This window comes from Silurus meridionalis, chromosome 1, assembly GCF_014805685.1.
Source record: "Silurus meridionalis isolate SWU-2019-XX chromosome 1, ASM1480568v1, whole genome shotgun sequence".
Taxonomy (NCBI): Eukaryota; Metazoa; Chordata; class Actinopteri; order Siluriformes; family Siluridae; genus Silurus; species Silurus meridionalis.
In genome coordinates this window covers 31,038,741-31,063,022 of record NC_060884.1, presented here as the reverse complement: position 1 = coordinate 31,063,022, position 24,282 = coordinate 31,038,741, and the positions used below count along the sequence as shown (strand labels likewise).

The window sequence follows — 24,282 nt, the reverse complement described above, 5'->3', positions numbered from 1 at the left end:
CTGAAATTTCAAGAGGGGGTGTATCTGCACAGAGTTTCTCCAAGTCGGGTTTAATTTATCACCTGAAATCCAAACATCCCAATGCCATTCTAAACATGAGAAGAACGCGGCACAGAAAAGTATTCAATCCGAGCATGCGCACTCCGTCTGTAGTGGACGTTTTTGAAAAGGCAGGAAAGTTTTCCAGTGATGGTGCCAAGGCAAAAGGCATAACACAAAAACTTGTGGATTTCATTGACTTTTGAATTGAATTTTGATTTCGGTGCATCCCTAAAATATTATCGTTGGTGTGGCCCTCTGACACAATTCAGGTTTCTCATGTGGCCCCTTGTAAAAATCAATTGGCCACCCCTGCAGTATATTCATCTCACGCACATGCGCATTTGACGAAAATACCGTATTGAACTCAAGCGAAGTGAACACGCACATAAAAAAAACCCCACAAAGTCTGTGTTTTCTACCCTGAAACACGTGAAATTAAAGCATCGATCTGTTCTGACTGACACACGTGAAAGAATTGCTTCGAGTGGCAACAACGCAATACGAGGCAGATTTGAAGGGGATTGTTCAAGGCAAGGAATGCCAAAAGTCCCCCTAAGTAACATGCATAGTAAAAGAAAAAACGCTATCGTAAATTATTATATTTTTGTTTGTAGACTTGGTTAAACTAAGAGTTTGTGTGTGTGAGACAGTGCACACAATGTTCATTGTTGAAAATGACTGTCCTGTGGTCTTAGTACTGTAGGAGTCAATTTCTGTCATTATGCTGGTGTGTGACATTTACAATAAATCTGGTTGAGCAGAGGCGTGTGTGTGTGTGTGTGTAGGCAAAGTCCACCTAATACATAAAAACCAGTATAGGTGTGTGTGTGTGTGTGTGTGTGTGTGTGTGTGTGTGTGTGTGTGTGTGTGTGTGCGTGTGTAAGAGAAAGGGATGGGTGATGTTCATGTGTGCCCATGTGTATGATGTGGCTCTTTGCAGTAACACATTAAAAAATGTGGCTCTCAGTCTCTGACTGGTTGGCCACCCCTGGTTTAGGTGTTTTAGAATTAGGATGCAAATAAGCATATACACTGATCTGATTCTTTCTGTTTTGCAGATTTGTCCTATGAGAAGTCCATCAGTAAGACTGTCCATGTAGGAGGAGATTTGAAAATCAGCTGTAAATACCCAGAATCCCTCAGGAATCACGCCAAGTTTCTTTGTAAGGGGCTTCAACCTGCTGCTTGTGTTTATAGTGAATCTGTTACAGAAAGTAGAAAAGATATAAATGTGGGGAAATTCCACCTGTATGATGACAGAACAGAACAAATCTTCACTGTGAGTATTAGAAATGTATCTAAGCAGGATTCTGGTGAATACTGGTGTGGAGCTGAAGCAGCCTGGACATCTGATCATGGATACAACGTTTATTTCACACAGATCAGCCTGACAGTTACTGGTGAGTTTGTAGAGACATGAAGACACAATGTCTCATCAGAATTTCTGAAGTTTCACACATACGAAATGTAATCTTTACTATCAGCAGCAGTGTTACATGAAGGAAGGTTTTGCTCAGATGAATATTTGGTGACTATTTGGTGTTTTGGTGTTTTGTTAGATGGAGGAGACTCCAAGGAAGTAAGAGGATATTTAGGAGGTGAAGTCCTTATCAAGTGCCAGTATGATACAGAATACACACAAAACCTCAAGAAATTCTGTAATGGTTCATCGCCAGGCTGTTCTGATCTAATAAAGACAAGAGACAAAAACAAGTGGGTAACTTCAGGAAGATTCTCACTGTTTGATGACACCAAATCAGCAGAGATCAGCGTGATGATCAGAGAGCTCACTGTAGAGGACACTGGGACGTATCAGTGTGGAGTTTATAAATATTGGGGAATGGACATTCACATACCTGTGGATCTGAAGGTGCAGGAAGGTGAGTCTCCAACCACTGCCTTCTGTATCTTCACAAAGCTCTAGTGTCATTAGCAGACACAATTCCATGTTATCACACTCCATTAATTAATATACTTGTGTAAAGTTTTACAGAATTTTTTCATTTCAAGTTTTCCCTTTTCTTGGCTGAAATATTGATCACGTTTCTGTAGACTAACTTTATTTTTGGACTATATTTTACCCAGCAAATTATAAAACAAACCGACCTGCAAACTTCTTATTGAACTTTCATGCTGCTTTCCATTGCACTTCACATCAGTGGTGTTTTACTCAAATACCAACTAACCGTCTGTAACAGTGAATGTTTACATGATGACAGACTTTCAGTTCATGACAACAGAAGTGCAGGATTCTTCAGTGTGTTTATCAGAGAGCATATTACGGAGGACACTGGAACACATTCATGTGCTGTTACTGATGCTGATTAAATACAGACCTAAATAGTGAAGCTGAAGGTTAGAATATAAGAGACACAAAAATTTGGGTTTCAGCAGATAAAAAAAAACTTTGGCCATTTGTATGTTTAAATATACTGCATAAATGTCGGTTGTATATATACATATAAACTGATCGGATTGGTTGTGATTTGCAGATCTTTCCTATGAGAAGTCCATCAGTAAGACTGTCCATGTAGGAGGAAATTTGACCATCAGCTGTAAATACCCACAATCCCTCACGAGTGACCCCAAGTTTCTCTGCAAGAGAATGCACCCTGCTGCTTGTGTTTATAAAGAATCTGTTACAGAAAGTAGAAAAGATGTAAATTTTGGAAAATTCTTCCTGTATGATGACAGAACAGAACAAATCTTCACTGTGAGTATTAGAAATGTAGCTAAAACAGACTCTGGTGAATACTGGTGTGGAGCTGAAGCAGCCTGGACATCTGATCATGGATATAAGGTTTATTTTACACAGATCAGCCTGACAGTTACTGGTGAGTTTGTAGAGACATGAAGACACATTGTCTCATCAGAATTTCTGGAGTTTCACACATACTAAATGTAAACTTTATTGTGTTGAATCTGTACTGCTATCAGCCAGACACTAGATTCACTCACTTCATGTCATTTATTATCTAACCAAACTTTTTAATGCTTTAGATATATATGTCACAGTTTCTACATCAAAACCAACACAACCTGTGTCATCACCTCTAAGCCTATTCTAGCTTCTTTTCCAGTAGGTAATTTTGCTCAGATGTTCAATGTGAACAATTTTACAAGGAACTTCTGAGTATTCATGCTGTTCCTTTTAATCCACCATATTTATATTGCAACAGCACAATGCATCTAATCATGCAGGAAAAGGTGATTTTATTTTTATTTTTATACATGCATACTACATGACTTTGATCAATTTCATGCCTTGTATTTTAAAGTGTCTGTTTGTTTAACTCTTGTTTCATGATTTCCAACTTTAACTGTGATCACTATGTCTATAATTTTGCTTCTGATTGGAATTCCAGTCCTTTTTGTAATTTCATAAAAGAGATGTAAGAGCTAAAAGATGCAAAGTAAACCGCTTCAATTGTTATGTCCTTGTAAGAGGCCAATTACTTACTGAAAATTAATAAATGATTGAATGAGTTTGTGTATGAATTTTAAATCAAATAAATCAATGAATGAACACTGAGTTCCTGTGCATTTTCTTGTAATGTTGTTTGAGATTTCTCCAGACACTGTGTGTATATCAGATTTGTGGCTAATTTAGAGTTCCACTACAATTCTGAAGCTTTTTTAAACACATGTGCTTGATGTCTTGTTTAATTATACCACAAAGGTTTCAGTCATGTTCAACTTTACATTCTAATTTTATTTGTCTAATTTACCACCATACACACTATACGACACTATACATGCAGTGAAATGATTTTAATGCAGTGGTCTGTGACACAAAATAGAATAAATAGTTAAAAGGATAAGATTTTTTTAAATAATAAATAAATAAAAATACAAAGAAAAAATGGAATAAACAGAATAAAATAGAATTTACATTATAACAAAATATAATTCCAAGAAAATAGAAATTACAATAAAAACACAAATAGAAATAGAATCTAAAATATACTTAAAAAACAGAAGACAGAAACAGTGTGAGTTATTATGAGCATATATAATAATGGTGCAAGATGTGTAAAAGCAGGTTGTGATAATGGATGTTGTGCAATGACTCTAATCTCAAGTCCAAGTCCTAGGTGTCCTTGCTGAGGTCCCAATTTGCCTGTGGAAAGAAGCTACTTATATTATCTCAGTTTTATACTGCAGGAAATGGAAGCTTTTCCCTGACCACATCACAGGAAAAAGTCCATTGTTTGCAGAGCTGAATTCCTACACCTATCTTTCTGGCCATGGTTCAGCACTGCATGCTGTTCCCAAACAAGTCTGTGATGTTTCCCATTAGAATGCTGATACTGGTGCTGGCACAAAGTTCCTAGGCTCAATAAAGTGCAGTTTGAAGTCTCTTAAGCATGTAAGCTTGTAAACACAATCAGTGGTCTCTTCCGCACACTGGTTGCCAAAGTTTCAAATGTGACAGCACCTGCAAAGTAATAAAATGTGAATATTATAACCTATGTAAATCAGAGTAATGAATGAAAGTAAAGGGACAGTGCATGTGCATTTGAATAATGAATATTGGTAGAACCACTACCAGTGGTCATATATGGCTTCTAAGACTGTGCAGTGCAATGTTGTGTAGTGCCCACAGTTAACCTGAATGTATCTTGTGCTTAAAGCATCTTAAAACTATCCAATGAGCAGCCTAAGACCAACCATACTGTACCTTCTTGAACAGTTATTGAGATTTTTTTTTTTTATCTCCAGTTTTTATGCTGTCTCCCCAGCATACTGTTGCAATAAGGTTGCACTGGATACCACAGGTTTGTAGAATATTATAATTATTATATGATTATTATAAAAAAAAAATGTCATTGCTGACCCTGTATGTATCCTGTCAGTTCAACATCCTGACCCATGATTGCAATTGAGATACAATGGTGTTTTTTCCCCCACACCATTTAACAAAGTTTTTGACTAGGTCTTTACTTCTCCTCTCCATGCCTGATACAGCTCACCTCCAATAAAGTCAGGATGGCAACTGATCTCCTTGGTGCCATCTTTTCTTGTTTTAACATATACTAGCATATTATGGTAAAAATTTAGGATTATTGTGCAGAGTTCAGAGTCTCAGGAAACAAATGTTGAGCAGGAGTGAGAAGTTTTTTTTTTTATATGCCAGGAAAAGATTAAACAATGAAAAGGAAAAATAAGGAGATGCCAAAAACCAAAAGGCTAAACATAATGGAAATCTGGGAAGGGAAGGAAAGGAAAATAATATAGAAGGTACACCGGATGCACACAGTTTGAATTCAGGGGATTTTTATAGTTAGATCAGATTATTCACCCAGCGTTGCAGAAGACATGACACCTTCTTCTTCAATCTGTGTTTAAAGCAATGATATGTACAATGAATAAAGCGATGAATGATAATTATAACATGTACGATCACATTTTTGCTTATTCTTTTGTAAAAACCCCAAGCCCATAGGTTGTACACAAAGAGATTCGTAGCTAATTTGGAAAAATCCAAACATTCTACATTAATATTTAAATTTACAGCATTCAGAGGACAACCTTAACCAAAATGGCATACAGTACTGCTTACTAGAGATACTAATAGGAAAGTTGTCACTGTGTTACACCTAGTGTTCACACACAGACAATTTTAAACCTCCATGGTGAATACTGTAGTGATCATTTTCCATCTGTTACTCGTTACTTGTGCTCTAAAGTGCATTAGAGTGTTTTTGGCAGTAGAGCAGTACAAATGGTCAAATGGAGTAATAAACATTCTCATGAAAGAAGCACTGAGAGGAATAAGTTACTATTATAGAGAAAGATGCTCACATGCAAAATGCTAGTATTAAACACCTATACACCTTCATATGATTGTATACACAATGTCACACATGCTGTAAAAAATTGAGAAAAGTAATAATAAGAACTGATTACTTGACTGCATTTGTTTCAGCAGGTACAGCTGGCATTGTATACCAAAAGTCAGGAAATGACCAAGAGGTCATTATCTTCATCTGTGTCTGTTTTCATTTGCAAAAAAAAAAGAGGTAAATTGTGGACATTTCTGAGTATATGCTGATTCTATTTCTCTTTGATTTTAGGTTTTTCTTGCAGTGTTTGACTATGAGGAGACAGGGCTGGACTGGGACAAAAAATAATACCTGGAATTTTGGCACACTACATATGATCACAAATACTTCCAATCTTTGCATGCCCTTGAATATGTATACCAACTCATTTTCCATAAAAGCACAAAAGCCATATAATAACAGGTAGGAAAGAGTAAGAGTTGACGCATTAAAAACTTCTAAAACACCTAATTTTAATACAATAAAACAATAATCCAAATTGATGAATTCTAAAATTATTTATGAAATCCATCTTGTGTGTGCCTGTGTGTATGAGGGGAAAAAAAGAAAATTTGATAAACTGTTGATCAGATCTGTTGAAAAAATCTTTTTTTATAATATAGCATTAAATAAACTGTAAACTCAGTCAAATGGGTGCTTGTGAAATCTTTGGATGAGCCCAAAATGGGAGATGTTTAAAGCTGTGATTGGGTCAGTCAAATTTCAATTAAGAAAAGAACCAATGGACCGCTGATTAATTTCTCATGGGCCGGTCTGTCTGAGAAAAAAAAAACTTACTTTGAATGTATTTTTCACAAAAACATTACACTGACAAAAAAACCCTAACACAATCAACTAATTATGCAGAAAAAAGAATAGGCTGATAAGAGTTTTATGGGCCGATAAGAAAAAAACAGTATGAGATGTATTGTGCCAAAAAGTATGATGGCCCAGCAGAAAAGGGTCCGGTCTGGCAGATGGCCAGTTCACCCCAGTGAGTAGAAACAGCAATGCGAACCAGCAGCAATGCGACCAGCTCTAATGATACAGTTCCAGGCATTAAGGATGAGCAGGGGCGTAGATTATGATTATTTTTATAAAAAGTTAATTCGTCCCCCTCACTTTTTTATTGGGGGGAAAAAAAACAGGTAACACTACACATTTTGTCCCCCCCCACTTTTGAAATGATGGCTACGCCCCTGAGAATGAGAACTCGTAAATATACTTGTCAGTTACACTGCTTTATGTGGATAGATTATTGAATGGCGATTACTTCTTCTTACCCCAAAATCATGACTGTTACATGTAGAAATGTCAGATTTTCTTGAAAGATATAGTGAATACACATCAAAATGAGTTATAGTAGTCAATAAATACAGCATTAGACAAAATGTTTGTTTCTCTATATTATTTAGAAAGATCAAAGGCCAGAGTTCCTGCTATCTTAGATTGTGTGTCAAATCAATATGAATATTTTTAATCCTGCCGTGACAGTGTAGGGGCACTATCAAATGACCAGACTATGCAAATTAAATTTGGTTTTTTTGGGTAGGAAATCCTAAGTTTCATTAGGAAATATGGTAAAGATATAGTGGTCAGTGGGTTAACAAGAGAAAAGAAGGAACAAAATACAGACAAAAGTACAAACAAAAGGTTTGTAATCTCATCCAAGTAGGCCTTTTAATCTCTGAAAACAACAAGAAGGCCTGCTTGAAGGTGATAAAAAGCCAGGAGTACTCATGCCTTGAGAAAAATTTGAGCCTGAATTTCAGCAGTACAAAAGAACTGATTGTGGACTTTGGCAAGACCTGGATCAGAGTTTCCACCCCATTGAGAGTGGACAGTTTTCGCTACCTTCGTGTCAACATCTACAGGACGTGATATGGTTCTGTCACAGCAACACCATGGTAAAGAAAGCCCATCAGCTTCTTTTCCACCTTATATGGTCTAGTCTTTAAGAAGGAACTTTAACACCTGTGCCACTGAAAGCATTCTGAAAGGGAACATTACAGCTTTGTTTGGAAACAGCACCAATCATGACAATCAAGTTGTCCAGAGGGTGGTGCGATCAGCTAAGTGTACCATCCGCACTGAGCTCCCTGACTTGCAGTCCATCTACTGCAAGTAGTGCCAGGAAAATAATGAAGGACCACAGCTATCCTAACTATGGACAGCTCACACTGTTGCAGTCAGAGAACATTAACTGAATATTTCCCTAAATTTCAACACATAGAGTAGAGAGTGAGCACCTGCAGGCAATTCAGCCTCTCAACCAGGAGAACACCAAGAGTTAGAAACTACACCCTCTAGGTTTTTTAATTAATCTCTGTGTTTGAAAGTTTTAGTACTAGTTTGGCAATATTGTCCACTTCCTCATTTCCTTTGACCCCTACATGGACAGGTACTCATAGTAAGAGCATTTCTACAAATCACAGGTATATTCTAAGAAGATTATCTAACATATCCTTTACATTAAATGAAGATTCCCTGATGAAGATTCACCACTTTTTAAAGATGACAGTACTGAATATGAATCAGAACAAGCCAGAGTTTGTTGTGAAGGATAATGATTTCTGAAATGTCCTGAAAGTCTCTGAAACTTTTTAGAATTCAAACACAGTCCTGTTCTTACTCGTTCCTCTTTTACACACCTTGTGTTCTAGAGGGCAGTAATGACCTTTTGGCAGTAGAGCAGTGCACAGACATGGGTAATAAATATCCTCAGTGAAATTACTCTTGTAGCACTGAGAGAAAAAATACTTGCATAGAGTAAAAAATGCATATATACAGAATGCATATATTAAACACTCCTACGTCTTTACATGATTGTTTACACACTGGAACTGACCAGAGGCTGTTTATTTTGTCATATATCTGAAAGCCTTGTTTATGTTTACAGTATGTAGTTCATACATATTTCACACATTCATTTCCTGAACAGCTCTTTCACACACACATATAGAAGGGGAAATGCGTGCAGCATCAGTTTCTGGTTAAGACACTGTTAAAGATGAAGCACATTCACAGAGCAGGACAGAGACAGTAACAGTGTGTAGCAGAACAGGAGCTTTAATATCTTTCTGAAGTGGATTTGATGTGGAGATCTGTGGGTTTGACCTCAGGATGAAGATCCTCCTCATTATCTTCACCATCTGCCTGATCTCAGGTAAAGAAATGCACTTTATAATAATCCTCACTATCAGCAGCAGTGTTACATGAAGGAAGGTTTTGCTCAGATGGATATTTGGTGTTTTGTTAGATGGAGGAGCCTCCAAGGAAGTAACAGGATATTCAGGAGGAGGAGTCCTTATCAAGTGCAAGTATGATACAGAATACATACAAAACCCAAAATATTTCTGTAATGGTTCATCGCCAGGCTGTTCTGATCTAATAAAGACAGGAGATAAAAACATGTGGGTAACTTCAGGAAGATTCTCACTGTTTGATGACACCAAATCAGCAGAGTTCAGTGTGATGATCAGAGAGCTCACTGTAGAGGACACTGGGACGTATCAGTGTGGAGTTGATATATCTTGGGCAAAGGACATTTACACACCAGTGGAACTAAAAGTGAAGGAAGGTGAGTCTCCAACCACTGCATTCTGTTTATCTTTACAAAGCTCTAGTGTCATTAGCAGACACAATACAAAGTAATTACACTTCAGTACTAAACTTAATTATTATTTTAACATATTTTTTTTACTTTTTACTCTTCTGTTCAAATACTGACATCAAACATGTTCCAATTTTCCTGCCTGAAATATGAATCATCTTTCTGTGCATTTAAGTTTATTTCCTGACTATATTTAAAAAAGAAAATTAAACCAACCTGCAAAATTAACTTTCATTCTTCTTTTATATTAATGAAGTTAGCACACTTCATTAATATACTTCGTAAAGTTTTTCTTCGTTAAAATTTTTTACTTTTTACTCTTTTATAAAGTTAATTATTCAAATTTTTTCCATTTCCCTGCCTGAAATATTTATCACCTTTCTGTAGATTTAACTTTATTGTCGGACTATATTTTAAACAGCAAATTATAAAACAAACAAACCTGCAAACTGCTTATTGAACTTTCATGTTGCTTTCTATTGCACTTCTCTCACCTTGTCCAGAACACATCAGTGGTGTTTTACTCAAATACCAACAGTGAATGTTTACATGATGACAGACTTTCAATTTATGACAACAGAAGTGCAGGATTCTTCAGTGTGTTTATCAGAGAGCATATTATGGAGGACACTGGAACACATTCATGTGCTGTTACTGATTCTGATTAAATACAGACCTGAATAGTGAAGCTGAATGTTAGAATATAAGAGACACAAACATTTTGGTTTAGCAGATAAAATAAAAAACGTTGTCTATTTTTATGTTTAAATATACTGCATAAATGTTGGTTGTATATATACATATAAACTGATCTGATTGGTTGGGATTTGCAGATCTGTCCTATAAGAAGTCCATCAGTAAGACTGTCCATGTAGGAGGAGATTTGAACATCAGCTGTAAATACCCACAATCCCTCAGGAGTGACCCCAAGTTTCTCTGCCAGAGGCTGCAATCTGCTGCTTGTGCTTATAAAGAATTTGTTACAGAAAGTAGAAAAGATGTACATTTTAGAAAATTCTCCCTGTATGATGACAGAACAGAACAAATCTTCACTGTAAGTATTAGAAATGTAGCTAAAACAGACTCTGGTGAATTCTGGTGTGGAGCAAAAGCAGCCTGGACATCTGATCATGGATACAAGGTTTATTTTACACAAATCACCCTGACAGTCACTGGTAAGTTTGTTGAGACATTAAGACAAGTTGTCTCCATGTCCATTAGTCAGTATTTCTGATTATTCAAACTTACAAAATGTAAACTGTATAGTGCTGCATCTATACTGCTATCAGTCATCATCAGTCATCATGTCATTCATCATCCAGTTAAACGTTTCACTGTTTTAGATTCGCGTGTCACCATTTCAACCTTAATGACAACACAACCTTCATCACCATTGTCGATGTCGTCATCATCATCATCATCATCATCATTGTATGAGCCTGCTTCAGCTTCTCCTCCAGGAGGTGATTCTGCTCAGATGCACATCACACACATATTCTAACTACATGACTTTGGTGAGTTTGATCCCTAATAAATGTACAGAATGTACGTAAAAGTGACTGTTTCTCTTCCAGTATTTTCAGCTTCCACTGTGATCACTGTATCTGTAATTCTACTGTTACTTCTAATTGGAATCTCAGTCCTGCTTGTGATTCTACAGAAAAGACTAAAGGTTAAAGGTACACACACACACACACACACACACACATACCTCATGTGTGACTGGTCTGACTTCGAAAAGGCATACTACCAGGTAGATGTGTGATGGCCTGTAATGGACTAATATAAAGAATTTACAGTAAATGGGTGATTCATGACTAATCAAAAGTAAACTTAGTTAAACATAAAAATGTAGAAAATATTTAACATTTTTTGACCATTTGAATGCTGTTTTCAGGAGGTACAGCTGCTACTCACAGAAACAACCAAGAGGTGATTGTCTTTATCACTGACATTATTCACTACCAAAGTTTATTACCAAACAAAGAGGGGTGAAAAACCTTTCTATTTTTTTCAATTTCACTTTTCTGTCAGGTTCCTCCTGCTCTCTGTGAGTATGAGGAGATTAAAGACACCAGACGATTTTCTGCCTCAGTCACTAGAATTTCCACCATTTACGATACTCCTCAACTACCTACAATCCCTTCTGAGCTTCCTCAAACTGTTTATGCAAACACAGAGTTACCTGCAAGCCCCTGTGATACTACTGTTTATTCTACTGTTCAACCTCCCACAAACCCTCCTGATCAGGACTTTTACCCCACAGCTGAGTTACACTAAAGCAGGGGTTACCAACCTTTTTGAAACTGAGAGCTACTTCTTGGGTACCGATTAATGTGACGGGCTACCAGTTTAACACACAGTTTGATCTAAAATAACCAATTTGCTTAATTTACCTTTTATTATATGTCAATATTAATAATTAATGATATTCATCTATGTGAAGACACTGATCATGTTAATGATTTCTCATAATAATTATCAACAATGATTTAACAAAGTAGGAAACAGCTATTTTTAGAAAAGGCCTGCGGGCTACTCATATGGTCATTGCGGGCTACCTGGTGCCCGCGGGCACCACTTTGGTGACCCCTGCACTAAAGTCTCTCTGAAAGAGAACAGCAGAAATTTTGACGTAGCAACAGTGAGTTTTCAAACCACCAGCTGTAATGATTTGTTAAGTGAATACAATCAATCAGTTATGGTGATTAATTTGACTGTTTTTTATGATTTAAACTCTTCATCATCCCTTCCATCTTCCATCCCCAAAACAGTGTGAAACAAAATCTAGTAATTTTAAGTTAAAAATGAATTTTAGATATATAGTTGTGATATAGCATCACTATTTACCTCAGTAATCTTGATTCTGGTCATTTCTCAGAAAGACCAAAGCCCTGCTTCATTTCTGAGCTATTGTTTACGATGTGTAAATCCTAAGGCCTGTTTTTCTCTAAAATATAGACTCTGTACAGCTACGATTCTGTGACATGATTTTACCAATAATAATACAGGTACTGACTCATTTTGGCATTTATACTTCACCCAACTGACTGTAAGCATTTCATGTCACCTTAATATTCTTGTTTCTGTTCATTCATTAGAAAGACCACAGCTATTGTTCATGATTTGTGAATCCTAGGGCCTATTTTCCTCTAAAGCAGGGGTGGCCAACCCGCGGCTCGCGAGCCGCATGCGGCTCTTTGGCTGGTTTCATGCGGCTCTTACGTTCATATCGAAGTTTGTGTGTGTTTGATTTTTGATGAGCGGTTTCGCTTCGCTTGAGTTCAATACGGTATTTTTAAGACTTAAATGAGCTTGCCCCTACTGGGAAACTTTGCAGTATATCAGACCTGGCAAACCACATCCGGCCCGTTGTACGTCCCTGTCCGGCCCGCGTGAGGCCAATCATAAATTACAAGGATGCACCAAAAATTTTCGTCCGAAATACCAAAATCACCGAAACAACACGGCAGAAACACAATTGTAATGACGCAATAAAAAAGCGCAGCAGCACACGGTTATCTGGATAAGAGCAACATGTCTGTGGTGTGCGGAGAGCAAATTGCAAAACATGCAATGCTGAAATTTCAAAAGGGGGTGTATCTGCAAAGAGTTTCTACAAGTCGGGTTTAATTTATCACCTGAAATCCAAACATCCCGATTGCCATTCTAAATATGAGAAGAACGCGGCGCAGAAAAGTAGTCAATCCGAGCATGCGCACTCCGTCTGTAGAGGACGTTTTTGAAAAGGCAGGAAAGTTTTCCAGTGATGGTGCCAAGGCAAAAGGCATAACACAAAAAATTATGGATTTCATTGACTTTTGAATTGAATTTTGATTTCGGTGCATCCCTAAAATATTATCGTTGGTGTGGCCCTCTGACACAATTCAGGTTTCTCATTTGGCCCCTTGTAAAAATTAATTGCCCCACCCCTGCGGTATATTCATCTCATGCACTTGCGCTTTTGACAAAAATACCATATTGAACTCAAGCGAAGTGAACAAAAACACAAACAAAAAACACACACAAAGTCTGTGTTTTCTACCCTGAAACACGTGAAATCAAAGCATCGATCTGTTCTGACTGACACACATGTGAAAGAATTGCTTCGAGTGGCAACAACGGAATACAAGGCAGATTTGAAGGGGATTGTTCAAGGCAAGGATGCCAAAAGTCCCACTAAGTAACATGCATAGTAAAAGAAAAACACTATTGTAAATTATTATATTTTTGTTTGTAGACTTGGTTAAACTAAGAGTTTGTGTGTGTGAGACAGTGCAGTGTTCATTGTTGAAAATGACTGTCCTGTGGTCTTAGAACTATAGGAGTAAATTTCTGTCATTATGTTGGTGTGTGACATTTACAATAAATCTGGCTGAGCAGAGGTGTGTGTGTGTGTGTGTGGGTGTGTGTGTGTGAGTGAGGAAGGGATGGGTGATGTTCATGTGTGCCCATGTGTATGATGTGGCTCTTTGCAGTAACACAGTAAAAAATGTGGCTCTCGGTCTCTGACTGGTTGGCCACCCCTGCTCTAAAGTATAGACTCTATGATACATTTACGATACTGTTTTACTGGTTTACTGTTTTTTTACCCCAAATAACACAGAATGTGACTTTGAATTGAGAATTTATGCCTCAACCAACTGAATAAAACCATTTCAAATCATATAGTTTTCATGTGTCAGCTATCTTATTTTGTGTCACTTTGCAAGTGCATATCTTAAGTGTGATAAGAGCAGTGAGAACAGGAAGAGGCTCAGTTTATAATTAGGAAGTTGAAATGCTGTTTGTGCTAAAATGATTTTTAAAACAGCCCAAATGTGTCAGTTGAAACAGTAGCTGCTGGAGATCCTGTCAGTTAGACAGCAATCTGCAGGCAACATATGAGATAGATCAGTACGTTATTCTGCAGGTTACCTTCTCATGGCTATAGTTTTTATGAATATACATTTGTCTTCTTTTCTGTCGTTGTATTTCAATTATTTTCTCAACAGATGTCGCCAGTGTGTTCCTTTGCCTTTTCCTAGATAATAGTTCCCCCACCTGTCAACAATCACCACTAGTGTATAAGTTCCCGTCCTGTCTTAGTTTTCTTTGCTCTATTCTGAATGTTTTCTGATTTGCATTTTGTGTTTTGTTCCCCTGTAGCCTTTTCTTGAGTTACACTGGTGGACGTTTTTGCTCTTTTCTTTGTGTTGCTGTTTACTTTTTCTAGTAAAAGCTTTTGGGGTGGGCTTTTGTCTTAGTTTTCCTGAGAAGATTCACCAGGAAAACTAAGACAAAAGCCCACCCCAAAAGCTTTTACTAGAAAAAGTAAACAGCAACACAAAGAAAAGAGCAAAAACGTACACCAGTGTAACTGTGGATTTCTGTTTTGTTTTTGGATTAATGAACTTCTTGGTGGAACAGTGCCAGAGTCTTTCACACAACTGTCTTCAATTTAAGTCCAGACTTTAACATTTATTTCTCTATTGTCGTTGCATTCTTGTGAGCCAGACTGAGAGACAGATCTAATGAGGGAACTAATATGACTTGCATTCAAACCCTTTTTGATTTTCCTCCACAGTGATGCAATAAATTGGACCTGTTTTCATTTAAATTATTTTCTGTGTACGGCCTGTTGGCCTTACTGAGAAGTGACATTAACATATCCATGTTCCATTTGTTTCCATAATTTTTTAGATTTCATTTCTGATTCATAGGCATGCTGAGATTAGGGAGTTCTATAATTACCTAAAACAAACTGGGCCCAGTATAGAGAAAGAAACACATTTAAATTAGTGCCTTGATTTGAAGTGTCTTCTATAATAGTTGCAGATTGTGGTGCATTTCCCTGCACCTGAATTAATTTTGTATTTATTTTATTGTATCGTTTTCAGAGCTTTTCAGAATCTCATATAAAATGGCAAATAAAAACTAAATATAAATTAAAAAAGGTTTTTAGGCCCAAGAGGTTCAGCTTCTTGATCAGGTGTTGAGGAATGATGGTGTTGAATGCTGAAATATTGGGTACTGAATCATAACTGGTTGAATTTACTTAAACTTATACTATAACTTTATTTACTTTAAGCTTTAATGCCACAATGTAATGTTATATCAGCATTCACCAGCAGAATTTAGCAGATTCCCTTAAATATATATATATATTTAGTGACTTACAGAAGGGCTTTGTAGAGATACAAATATAGATAGAGATACAGAAAGTGTCACTGTGTTACACCCCTCGTCTTCAGACAGACAGAAAAGAATTTGTTGTGCAGGAATCTGATTTTTGAAATGTTTTGAAACCTTGATAATTCACACACGATCCTGCTGTCTTCCATTCCTCTGTTACCCACCTTGTACTGTAGAGGGCAGTAGAGAGTACACACTGACATTGAATAATAAATATCCAGTACATTTAAATTGTGAATCACTGAGGGGAAAAATAACTCGCATGGAGGAAAATGCTCACAGTGATATCAAACATTTATTTACCTTCATTCTGGCTAAAAATATTTTTGTAATTATTAATATAATTAATATAATTGTAAACATTTTGTATTGTGCTAATGTATTTCACACATATTTCACACATACACTTCCTGAACAGCTCTTACTTATGCATAAAAGAAGGGGAAGTTGATATGGCATCAGTTACTGGTTAAAACAGTTAAAGATGCAGCACATTCACAGAGCAGGACAGAGACAGTAACAGTGTGGAGCAGAACAGAAGCTTTAATATCTTTCTGAAGTGGAGTTGGTGTGGAGATCTGTGAATTTGACCTCAGGATGAAGATCCTCCTCATCATCTTTACCTTCTGCCTGATCTCAGGTAAAGAAATGCACTTTTTAATAATCCTCACTATCAGCAGCAGTGTTACATGAAGGAAGGTTTTGCTCAGATGGATATTTGGTCTTTTGTTAGATGGAGGAGCCTCCAAGAATGTAACAGGATATTCAGAAGGAGGAGTCCTCATCAAGTGCAAGTATAATACAGATTACACACAAAACCTAAAATATTTCTGTAAGGGTTCAAGGCCAGGCTGTTCTGACCAAATAAAGACTGGAGATAAAAATATGTTGGTAACTTCAAGAAGATTCTCACTGTTTGATGACACCAAATCAGCAGAGCTCAGGGTGATGATCAGAGAGCTCACTGTAGAGGACACTGGGACGTACCAGTGTGGAGTTAATATAACTTGGGAAAACAACATTTACACAGCAGTGGAACTAAAAGTAAAGGAAGGTGAGTCTCCAACCACTGCCTTCTATTTATCTTCACAAAGCTCTAGTGTCATTAGCAGACACAATACCAAGTAATCACACTTTATTACAAAACTTAATTATTATTTTAACTTTTTTTTACATTTCACTCTTCTGTTCAAATACTGACATCAAACATGTTCCCATTTTTCTGCTTAAAATATTAATCAGCTTTCTGTACATTTAACTTTATTTCCTGACTATATGTAAAACAGAATATTAAATCCAAACCAACCTGCAAACTGAAATTTTTATTCTTCTTTCAGTCACTTCTTGTATTTATATCAGTTCATTTGCCAGACTTTTCATTACAATGTGTGAATCTGAGCATGTTGTCATTGCTCATTATATCCTTTACCTTTTTGCTTAGACGCCTGATATTTCACTCCTGCCTTTTTTCACCATAAGTTCGCACTGGAGAGGACATACGTGAGTGGGTTGTTGTCACTGAAAACCGTGAATGTTGGGGCGTTATATAGATAGTCTCTGAATCTCTCTGTCACTGACCACCTGAGAGCAAGGAACTCTAACTTTCCAGAGTGTAAGTGGTAGTTACGTTCCGACGTAGTAAGCGTTCGTGAGCCATATGCTATTACGCGGAGCTTTTCATCTTGCTTATGGTATAGCACAGCACCTAAACCTTGGTTTAAAGCATCAATTTGCAGAATGAATGGTAGTGAAAAGTCTGGGAAGCCGAGGACAGGTTGTTCGACCAGATAGTTGATTAATTGCTCCAAAACTGCTTGGTGCTCCGCTGTCCATGTTATTGGCTGGTTTGAGGGTAATCCACTGTTCTTGTGTTTGTTCTGTCTTGATGTCTTACATGTGTTTTCTTCCCCTGGAGTACCTTTAAGCAAGTCATTTATTGGTCCAGCAATCCTTGAAAAATCTTTAATATATTGCCGGTAAAAACTTAAAAGGCCAGTCATAGTTCGCAGCTGTCCAACAGTGCTGGGTCTCTTCTTCTTTAAGGCTTGCACAGCTTCTGTATCAGCTGGATCCACTTTGCTGCCTTCAGCAGAGACAATCCTTCCAAAATAGCGAACTTCCCTCTTGAACAGGACACACTTGCTTGGTTTTAACTTGATTCCATTCTGTCGAAGCTGTTGTAATACTTTTTTCACATGGTGGACGTGGTCTTCGAAACATTTGCTGTAAACCAAGACATCATCAAGGTATGGGACACATATTTCCTCTCTTAAGTTTTCCAGGCACTGCTCCATGCAACTCTGAAAGGTGGCTGGGGCATTCATTAATACAAATGGAATTTGTATCCATTCATATAGCCCCCACGGAGTTACAAATGCTGTCAAGGACCTACTTTTCTTTGCCATAAACCCTTGATGATATGCTTGGCCCTGATCTAATAAGGAGAACCACGAGGTTCCACCTAAGTTACCAAGGATATCTTGCACCCGCGGAATGGGCTGGCGATCTGGGTGAGTTTTCTTATTCAGCTCTCTGTAATCTATACTAAGACGTAACATCCCATCCTTTTTCCTGACACAGACAACAGGGGATGAGTATGACCATATTGATTTTTTTAATCCATCCCTGAGCGATGAGGTCGTGTAGATAGTCTTTTACCTCTCTATACAGTGGCTTTGGTACAGAGACATAGGAGCGTGAGACTGGAGTTGTATCTCTAAGGGATATTTTCATCTCAAGATTGTCAATGCATCCAATATCCTTATCTGACTTGGAGAATGATGCACTTTCCTCTCGTAACATCTGTCGTGCTGTTTCCTTTTCAGATTCACTCAGATGACTCAGGTCAACTGGAGGGTCCCAAGCATCATTGGTGAGTTCAGCACTGTCTGTTTGGACCTGGTTTACTGAAACAGACATGGGATGACTTGACTGATCAGAGGAGATAGCTGGAAAAATCCCTTTTACTTCATGTGCTGTCCCAATGACTGTCTTACTAATCAAGGCAATGTCATGATCCATGGGATTCTGTGCATCAATTATAACATATGGTGGTACACCCTTCTTTACTTTGACAAGTGTCTCTCGAAACTCAAGTCCCTCTGTCCACTTGGGATTAATATCAGGCTCGAACATCAAAGTTGTGTCTTTCTTAAGTGGGCTGGTCTTTATTCGACACTCAATTTGTACAGAAGTGCGTTTTGGTATTAATACATTTCCTTTTGGGGTCCTCACCAAATACTCCTGTGATTTCTTTGTCTATAAATGTTTGAATGTGGTTTGCATTTAGTCTAGGAAAGGTCATCTTCACTATCCCCTTCAGCTGCTCTCTGACCACCAGATTTGCACTTTCATCAGTACTGCTACTCAAAATTAGCTCAATAGCATTGTACCCAATGATAGGGTGGGAGAGGTGTTTACCTTTAGTCACAAGAATAGGAATGACAGAATCTCTGTTATCACTACTTTCTCCTGGTAACTGAAATGTGACTTCGATCCAGCCAACATATGGTATGTCCTGTCCATTTGCCGCTATGATTTGAAGTGTGTCAGGTGCATCAATTATCTCAGAGATAAGCCTCAATCTCACCTTAGGTAGCACTTCATTTTTACAATGCTCATCAATTATACAAACTTGGGAACCTGTGTCCCACAGTGATGTTGATTTGACACCAAGTATGTTACAATCAATGAGACACTGTTTTCCCACTAAACCGGCCACATTTGTTGATTTGTTCAACTTATCTTTGGTTTTGACATTTATCTCTTTCACATATTTGTGCTCATTTTGTTTGCAATCCTTCTTATGCTCACTCCAATGACTAGCTTGACATAATTTAAAACAGTAGAGAGTCTTGTGACATAATGCACATAATCTTAAAGTATGGCCATCTCCATTTACCCCACACAATGAGCACTGTTGGTGGGACTCTGAAAAGTGGCAGGTCGCCCCCTGTCCCGTGAAAGCAACCCTCTTTCGTTTAAATTGGCACCTCCAGGTAGGTCAGCTGACCTGGCACTGCAACCGGCATGAAAATGTTCACTACTTACACACCTGTAGCAGTGTGTGCAGTAATTGTCAGTGTCACTTTGTTGACAGTTGAAACACATCCTTAGACGACTTCGGTTTTGAGAGAAATGACACTGTGGTGCAAATCTTTGATGGAATTGAGCCGTTCGATATCTCTGTCCCATGCCATGGCCAGGCCAGTACCCAGCAGCCATATACTCAAGTCGATTGGATGAGGCACTGCATTGTCGTCTGGGTGAGGCCAGGCTCTGCTCTGTGTAAGTTTGAGGCAACTGTATTGATTCTCGTATCTGTGATACTGAGATTTTTTAATAAAGACATCAGTCATGCATGCAGTGTTTAATTTCTCTAGCAACAGCTCATCACTCACTCACTCACTCACTCACTCATCATCTGATTGTTGTAGGTATTGCTTGAGATCACTTTTGATGTAATCATTGGGCAGGCCAGTAAGGATTGTGTGCAGAAACATATTTTTCACCAAGACAGGATCATATTTTAGACTAGATTCAGCTTCCTGCGATGCAAACAACATTTTCTGTCTCATATCTAAAACACGAATCAAGAAGTTCTGAGGGGTTTCTTTACTGTCTAGTACTTCTGCCATGAGCTGTTTGTACAGTTCTGTCGCACCCCTTTCCTGGTAATGTTAACAAAGTTTCCTCCTTAATGTGGGCAGTGTCAAATTTGCTCTTCCCTCTAAGTAGCTGCGTAGCTGCATACCAGGTGAGATGGCTTTCATGTTGAGGGAAATCTTTCTTTATTCCATTTTCTATCTGATGGGCCAGGCTGGAAAAACTAAGTTTCTCCCTTTGTCCTGGTTCTCCTTTGGCCAGATATCTTAAACTCCCTCTGACAAAAAATTGGTTGTGAAAGGTCTCTTGCTGGGACACCCTGGACAGTCTGATCATTCTGGCTAACTCCCTGCAATTCATGTTTTGATTTATGAACTATGGGCTGAATTTCAATAGACATCTGAATTTCAGTTATTTTGTCTTTAAGGTTAAGGAGGAAAGACATACCCTGATCCTCCAGTTCATTTACCTCATCCCTTTCAACATGTCTTACAATGTTTGAAATCAGAAATGAACGACCTTTATCCAAAACATTCTCATGTTCAGTCCCAGATATCTTTAGAAAGTCACAAACTACAATCAGATGATCACTACTGAGAGTATAAAGTGCCCCGATTTCTTTGAGTTTCAAGTCCTCTAAAATGTCCATGTTGATGGTGGATATGTGGTCAATGTCAGTGTAATGCAAAATGTCTGTGGTGAGGAAAAACTTGCAATTCTCCTGGTCACGGTGAGGGACCTCAGATAACATGCACTTTTTTTTTCTCCCCTGTTAGACTGCTGCACACTGTTGGCCTCCTGCATCGATGTGGTAGAGGTGAACAAGGAACATGGTATAGCGGATTCACAGTTTTCCAAACCCTGCTCCCGCTACTCCTGTAGCTGACACGCTGTGCTGTTCACCACCTGGGTTAGTATGACGAGATGGTTGTTTGGAGGTGACTTCCTCTGTTACAGGACACCAACCTCTCACTAACCATCCCAGCGGTGCCTCCAAATGTAATCCTCTGAAAAGAGAATTTTAATATTTTAAAATAAAGTAAGACACAAGCACATTTAATCTGCTTTCCTTTCTTGATCTGTAACAAGTGTGTTTAATTAAATACATATATTTGAAAGAGGAATATCTGATGATATTGGAACATTGTTCTTTTCTCTGCATCAGACAAAATAAATAACCAAAGAAATATACATTAACACAGAACATCACATGCTTTATACCCCATCTGTAAAATGCCTCGCATTACTATATGAAAAGTATAAAGTATATGTGTGAAATTTGCCCCAATTAATATATAACAAAACAAATATACTATATAAGGTTGAATATCTCTGCATATGTGCAAACATCCAAGACAGGCCTCAAAAATAGTAACATTCTCACTTTTATAACATTTCCATATATATAGTTTAACAAAAGCATGGTAACCCACATAAAGATTGATTACAAGATTGGTCCAAGTCATTAGATCTCACTTAATACATGAACACAAAAGCATAGAAACAGTTTTACTTTTAGTCTTTTAGTTTAACATCTCAAAGACATCACATCTCTAACAACAATAAACTTGCTCACCCTTTCAATTATCATATTTAATAGTTATTGGAGCTTACCTAAAAAGAGAATTTTAATATTTTAAAATAAAGTAAGACACAAGCACATTTGATCTGCTTTCCTTTCTTGATCGGTAACAAGTGTGGGGGAAGTAGTGATGTCCGGTTCGTGAACGAATCGTTCATTTGAACTGGTTCTTTTTAGTGAACCGGTCGAACCGGTTCACCAAATCGGACTGAATCGTTCAAAACAGTTCGTCTCAAATCAGCACTAATCAACAAAATTACTCAAGGTACTCACTTTTGAATGTGTATGACCGTCTATCCGACGGAAAATAAATCGATATCCCTGAGAATGGGTTTGTTCTCTAGTTTCTCCAACAGTACACACATTAAACTGAAACATGCTGCTGAACAAGTGATCATCACTGAGCATGCGCATACCTGCCGATTCCGAGCAGCACACATACTGCTGTTCTCGAGTCACCAGTACTGTATCAAGAACCGTTTCTTTCAGACACGTCCGACACACTACTGATACCAACGAATTGTTGAGACTGAGCATGCGTGACCTACCGAGCAGTACGCGTGCTGTCTGACTTTAATACACACACACACACACACACACACACACACACACACTTTTTGGACTCCGAATCAGATGCGTTCGACATACAGTAAAGGTTGGTGCTGCACTGCTGATATATGAGCACAGGTGAACTGAGGACTTAAATGAAAAGTAAGTTTATTTACTAACAACTTAAAACATCAACGTTTTGCCCATCAGTGCCTGTATTGGGTGATTTAGTGCAAAACATAAATGTAAGGAACATTTTTAAGATGATGATGATGATTTAATCTAAACAGATAAGCTATATGCCCTCATGCAATAGACATGACTTTATTTAAATGTGTTTAGTGTGTATGTTCATCCGCTGAGATGATATTTGGATATGCATTACGTCATTACGTAAGGACGTAAAAGAACTGGTGAACCGTTTTTTTTTACCGGTTCTTTGAAACGAACTGTCCGAAAGAACTGATTCACAAAAAAGAATCGGACTTCCCATCACTAGGGGGAAGGGATCTTGAGTGTCTGTCCTTATTTCCTAAGGTTGCCCTCTACTGGAATAGTTCAAAATTACACATTTGCCTTAGATTCAATACATTTAGTACATTATAATGGACCATAATGTTTCTTTTTCTTTGTCATTTATAACCACTACATTTACCTGCAGTGTCAGTAAACATATACTCACAATCCCTTTGGTTTTGAAAGGGTCTGTTTTTAGAAGCAACTTTTCTCTTCGCCACTGTGAGGCACTGTTTCACAATAACTTTACAATAGGGTTAAATACATCAACAGAAGCTCGACTTGATTGACGCAGCAATGTTCCCAGGTAGCCTAGCATTCGGTAAGGTAGCTGAAGCGCTGCATTATGGGATCTGTAGTTTGTGTTATCAGCAGTTCATATCGCCGGGCCATTAATAACAATAATAATAGATCTTTATAAAATCATCTCGTGGGCCAGATGTAATTGTACATCGTGCCAGATGTGAGTTTGACACATGCGATCTATGGGCTCCATTCTCATGCTTGTAGTTTGGATGAATATTTCTTCATATATGTTGTTTCCCCTTTATGTGTCATTGTGTTCTTGTGGGCCTAGTACAGCTCTGATAAGGGAACTAGTGTGACTCATACTCTAACAAGTCATTAACCTTTTTGACACAGAGAGCTATTTCTTGGGTACCGACTAATGTGAAGAGCTACCAGTTTGATACACACTTATTGAATAATTAAAAAAAATTGCTCAATTTACATTAAGTTATATATTATTTTGAATAATTAATGATATTGTTCATGTACAGCTATTTTTAGGAGCAACTCATGTGGTCCTTGCAGGGGACCTGGTGCCCATGGGCACCACAGGCACCATGCAGGGCACCCCTGCTCTAGAGTGAGACAAATTGGGCCTGCTCTCATTTTAATTAATCACAACATACAGCCTGTTCTGATTGGGACGTGACCTCACATTACCCATGGACCAGTTATTTCAATTAAATTCCTAAGTTCAGACATTTCAGTTCTTATCCATAGCCATGTGATGTTGAGATTACGGGATGCTGTAATTAAATAAAACTAAACATGTCCCGATTCTGATGCATTTTCTTGTGCCTGAATTCACTTTGTCCATTCATTTATTTTGATAATCTACAGAGGTGCTGATATAATGGTATAATGTTGCTGTTAATAAATTTTTATTTGATAAATTATGTTAAATGATGGCTGTATTATTTAGGCACTGTTGCATGTGTTGGGATGTTACTCAGTAAAATAGACACATTTCTGCAGTTCAGTGTTTCTTTAGTGTTTGATCAGCTGAACAACTATTAGATTGCATTTTTTTTTTTTTAGATAAGAGATGCCACAAAATGCCATTAATTGTTTTTAATATTTATTGATTT

At 37.7% G+C, this 24,282-nt stretch overlaps 2 protein-coding genes across 8 annotated transcripts in view; both read left to right on the top strand.

Moving 5' to 3' along the window:
* The window catches only part of LOC124387485 (polymeric immunoglobulin receptor-like), a 117,270-nt gene that overhangs the window by 6,187 nt on the left and 86,801 nt on the right, over positions 1 to 24,282 (top strand). For 3 of the 5 annotated variants that reach the window (XM_046851896.1, XM_046851912.1, XM_046851904.1), the window contains exons 8-9: positions 1,101 to 1,442; positions 9,127 to 9,447. In XM_046851896.1, the coding sequence (XP_046707852.1) occupies positions 1,101 to 1,442; positions 9,127 to 9,447 (663 nt within the window). Of the gene's footprint in view, positions 1 to 1,100; positions 1,443 to 1,601; positions 1,923 to 2,534; positions 3,569 to 9,126; positions 9,448 to 10,313; positions 10,656 to 10,823; positions 10,944 to 11,054; positions 11,160 to 11,377; positions 11,413 to 11,514; positions 11,857 to 24,282 lie in introns of those variants that run through there. The other 2 variants (XM_046851889.1, XM_046851920.1) reach the window with 2 other exon arrangements.
* The window catches only part of LOC124387734 (CMRF35-like molecule 8), a 56,581-nt gene continuing 48,535 nt past the window's right edge, over positions 16,237 to 24,282 (top strand). For 2 of the 3 annotated variants that reach the window (XM_046852272.1, XM_046852265.1), the window contains exons 1-3: positions 17,116 to 18,164; positions 18,480 to 18,526; positions 21,036 to 21,169. Coding sequence is in view for 1 of the 3 variants with exons in the window: in XM_046852288.1 (XP_046708244.1) it covers positions 16,252 to 16,294 (43 nt within the window). In the remaining 2 variants the exon portion in view is untranslated. Of the gene's footprint in view, positions 16,295 to 17,115; positions 18,165 to 18,479; positions 18,527 to 21,035; positions 21,170 to 24,282 lie in introns of those variants that run through there. The other variant, XM_046852288.1, reaches the window with a different exon arrangement.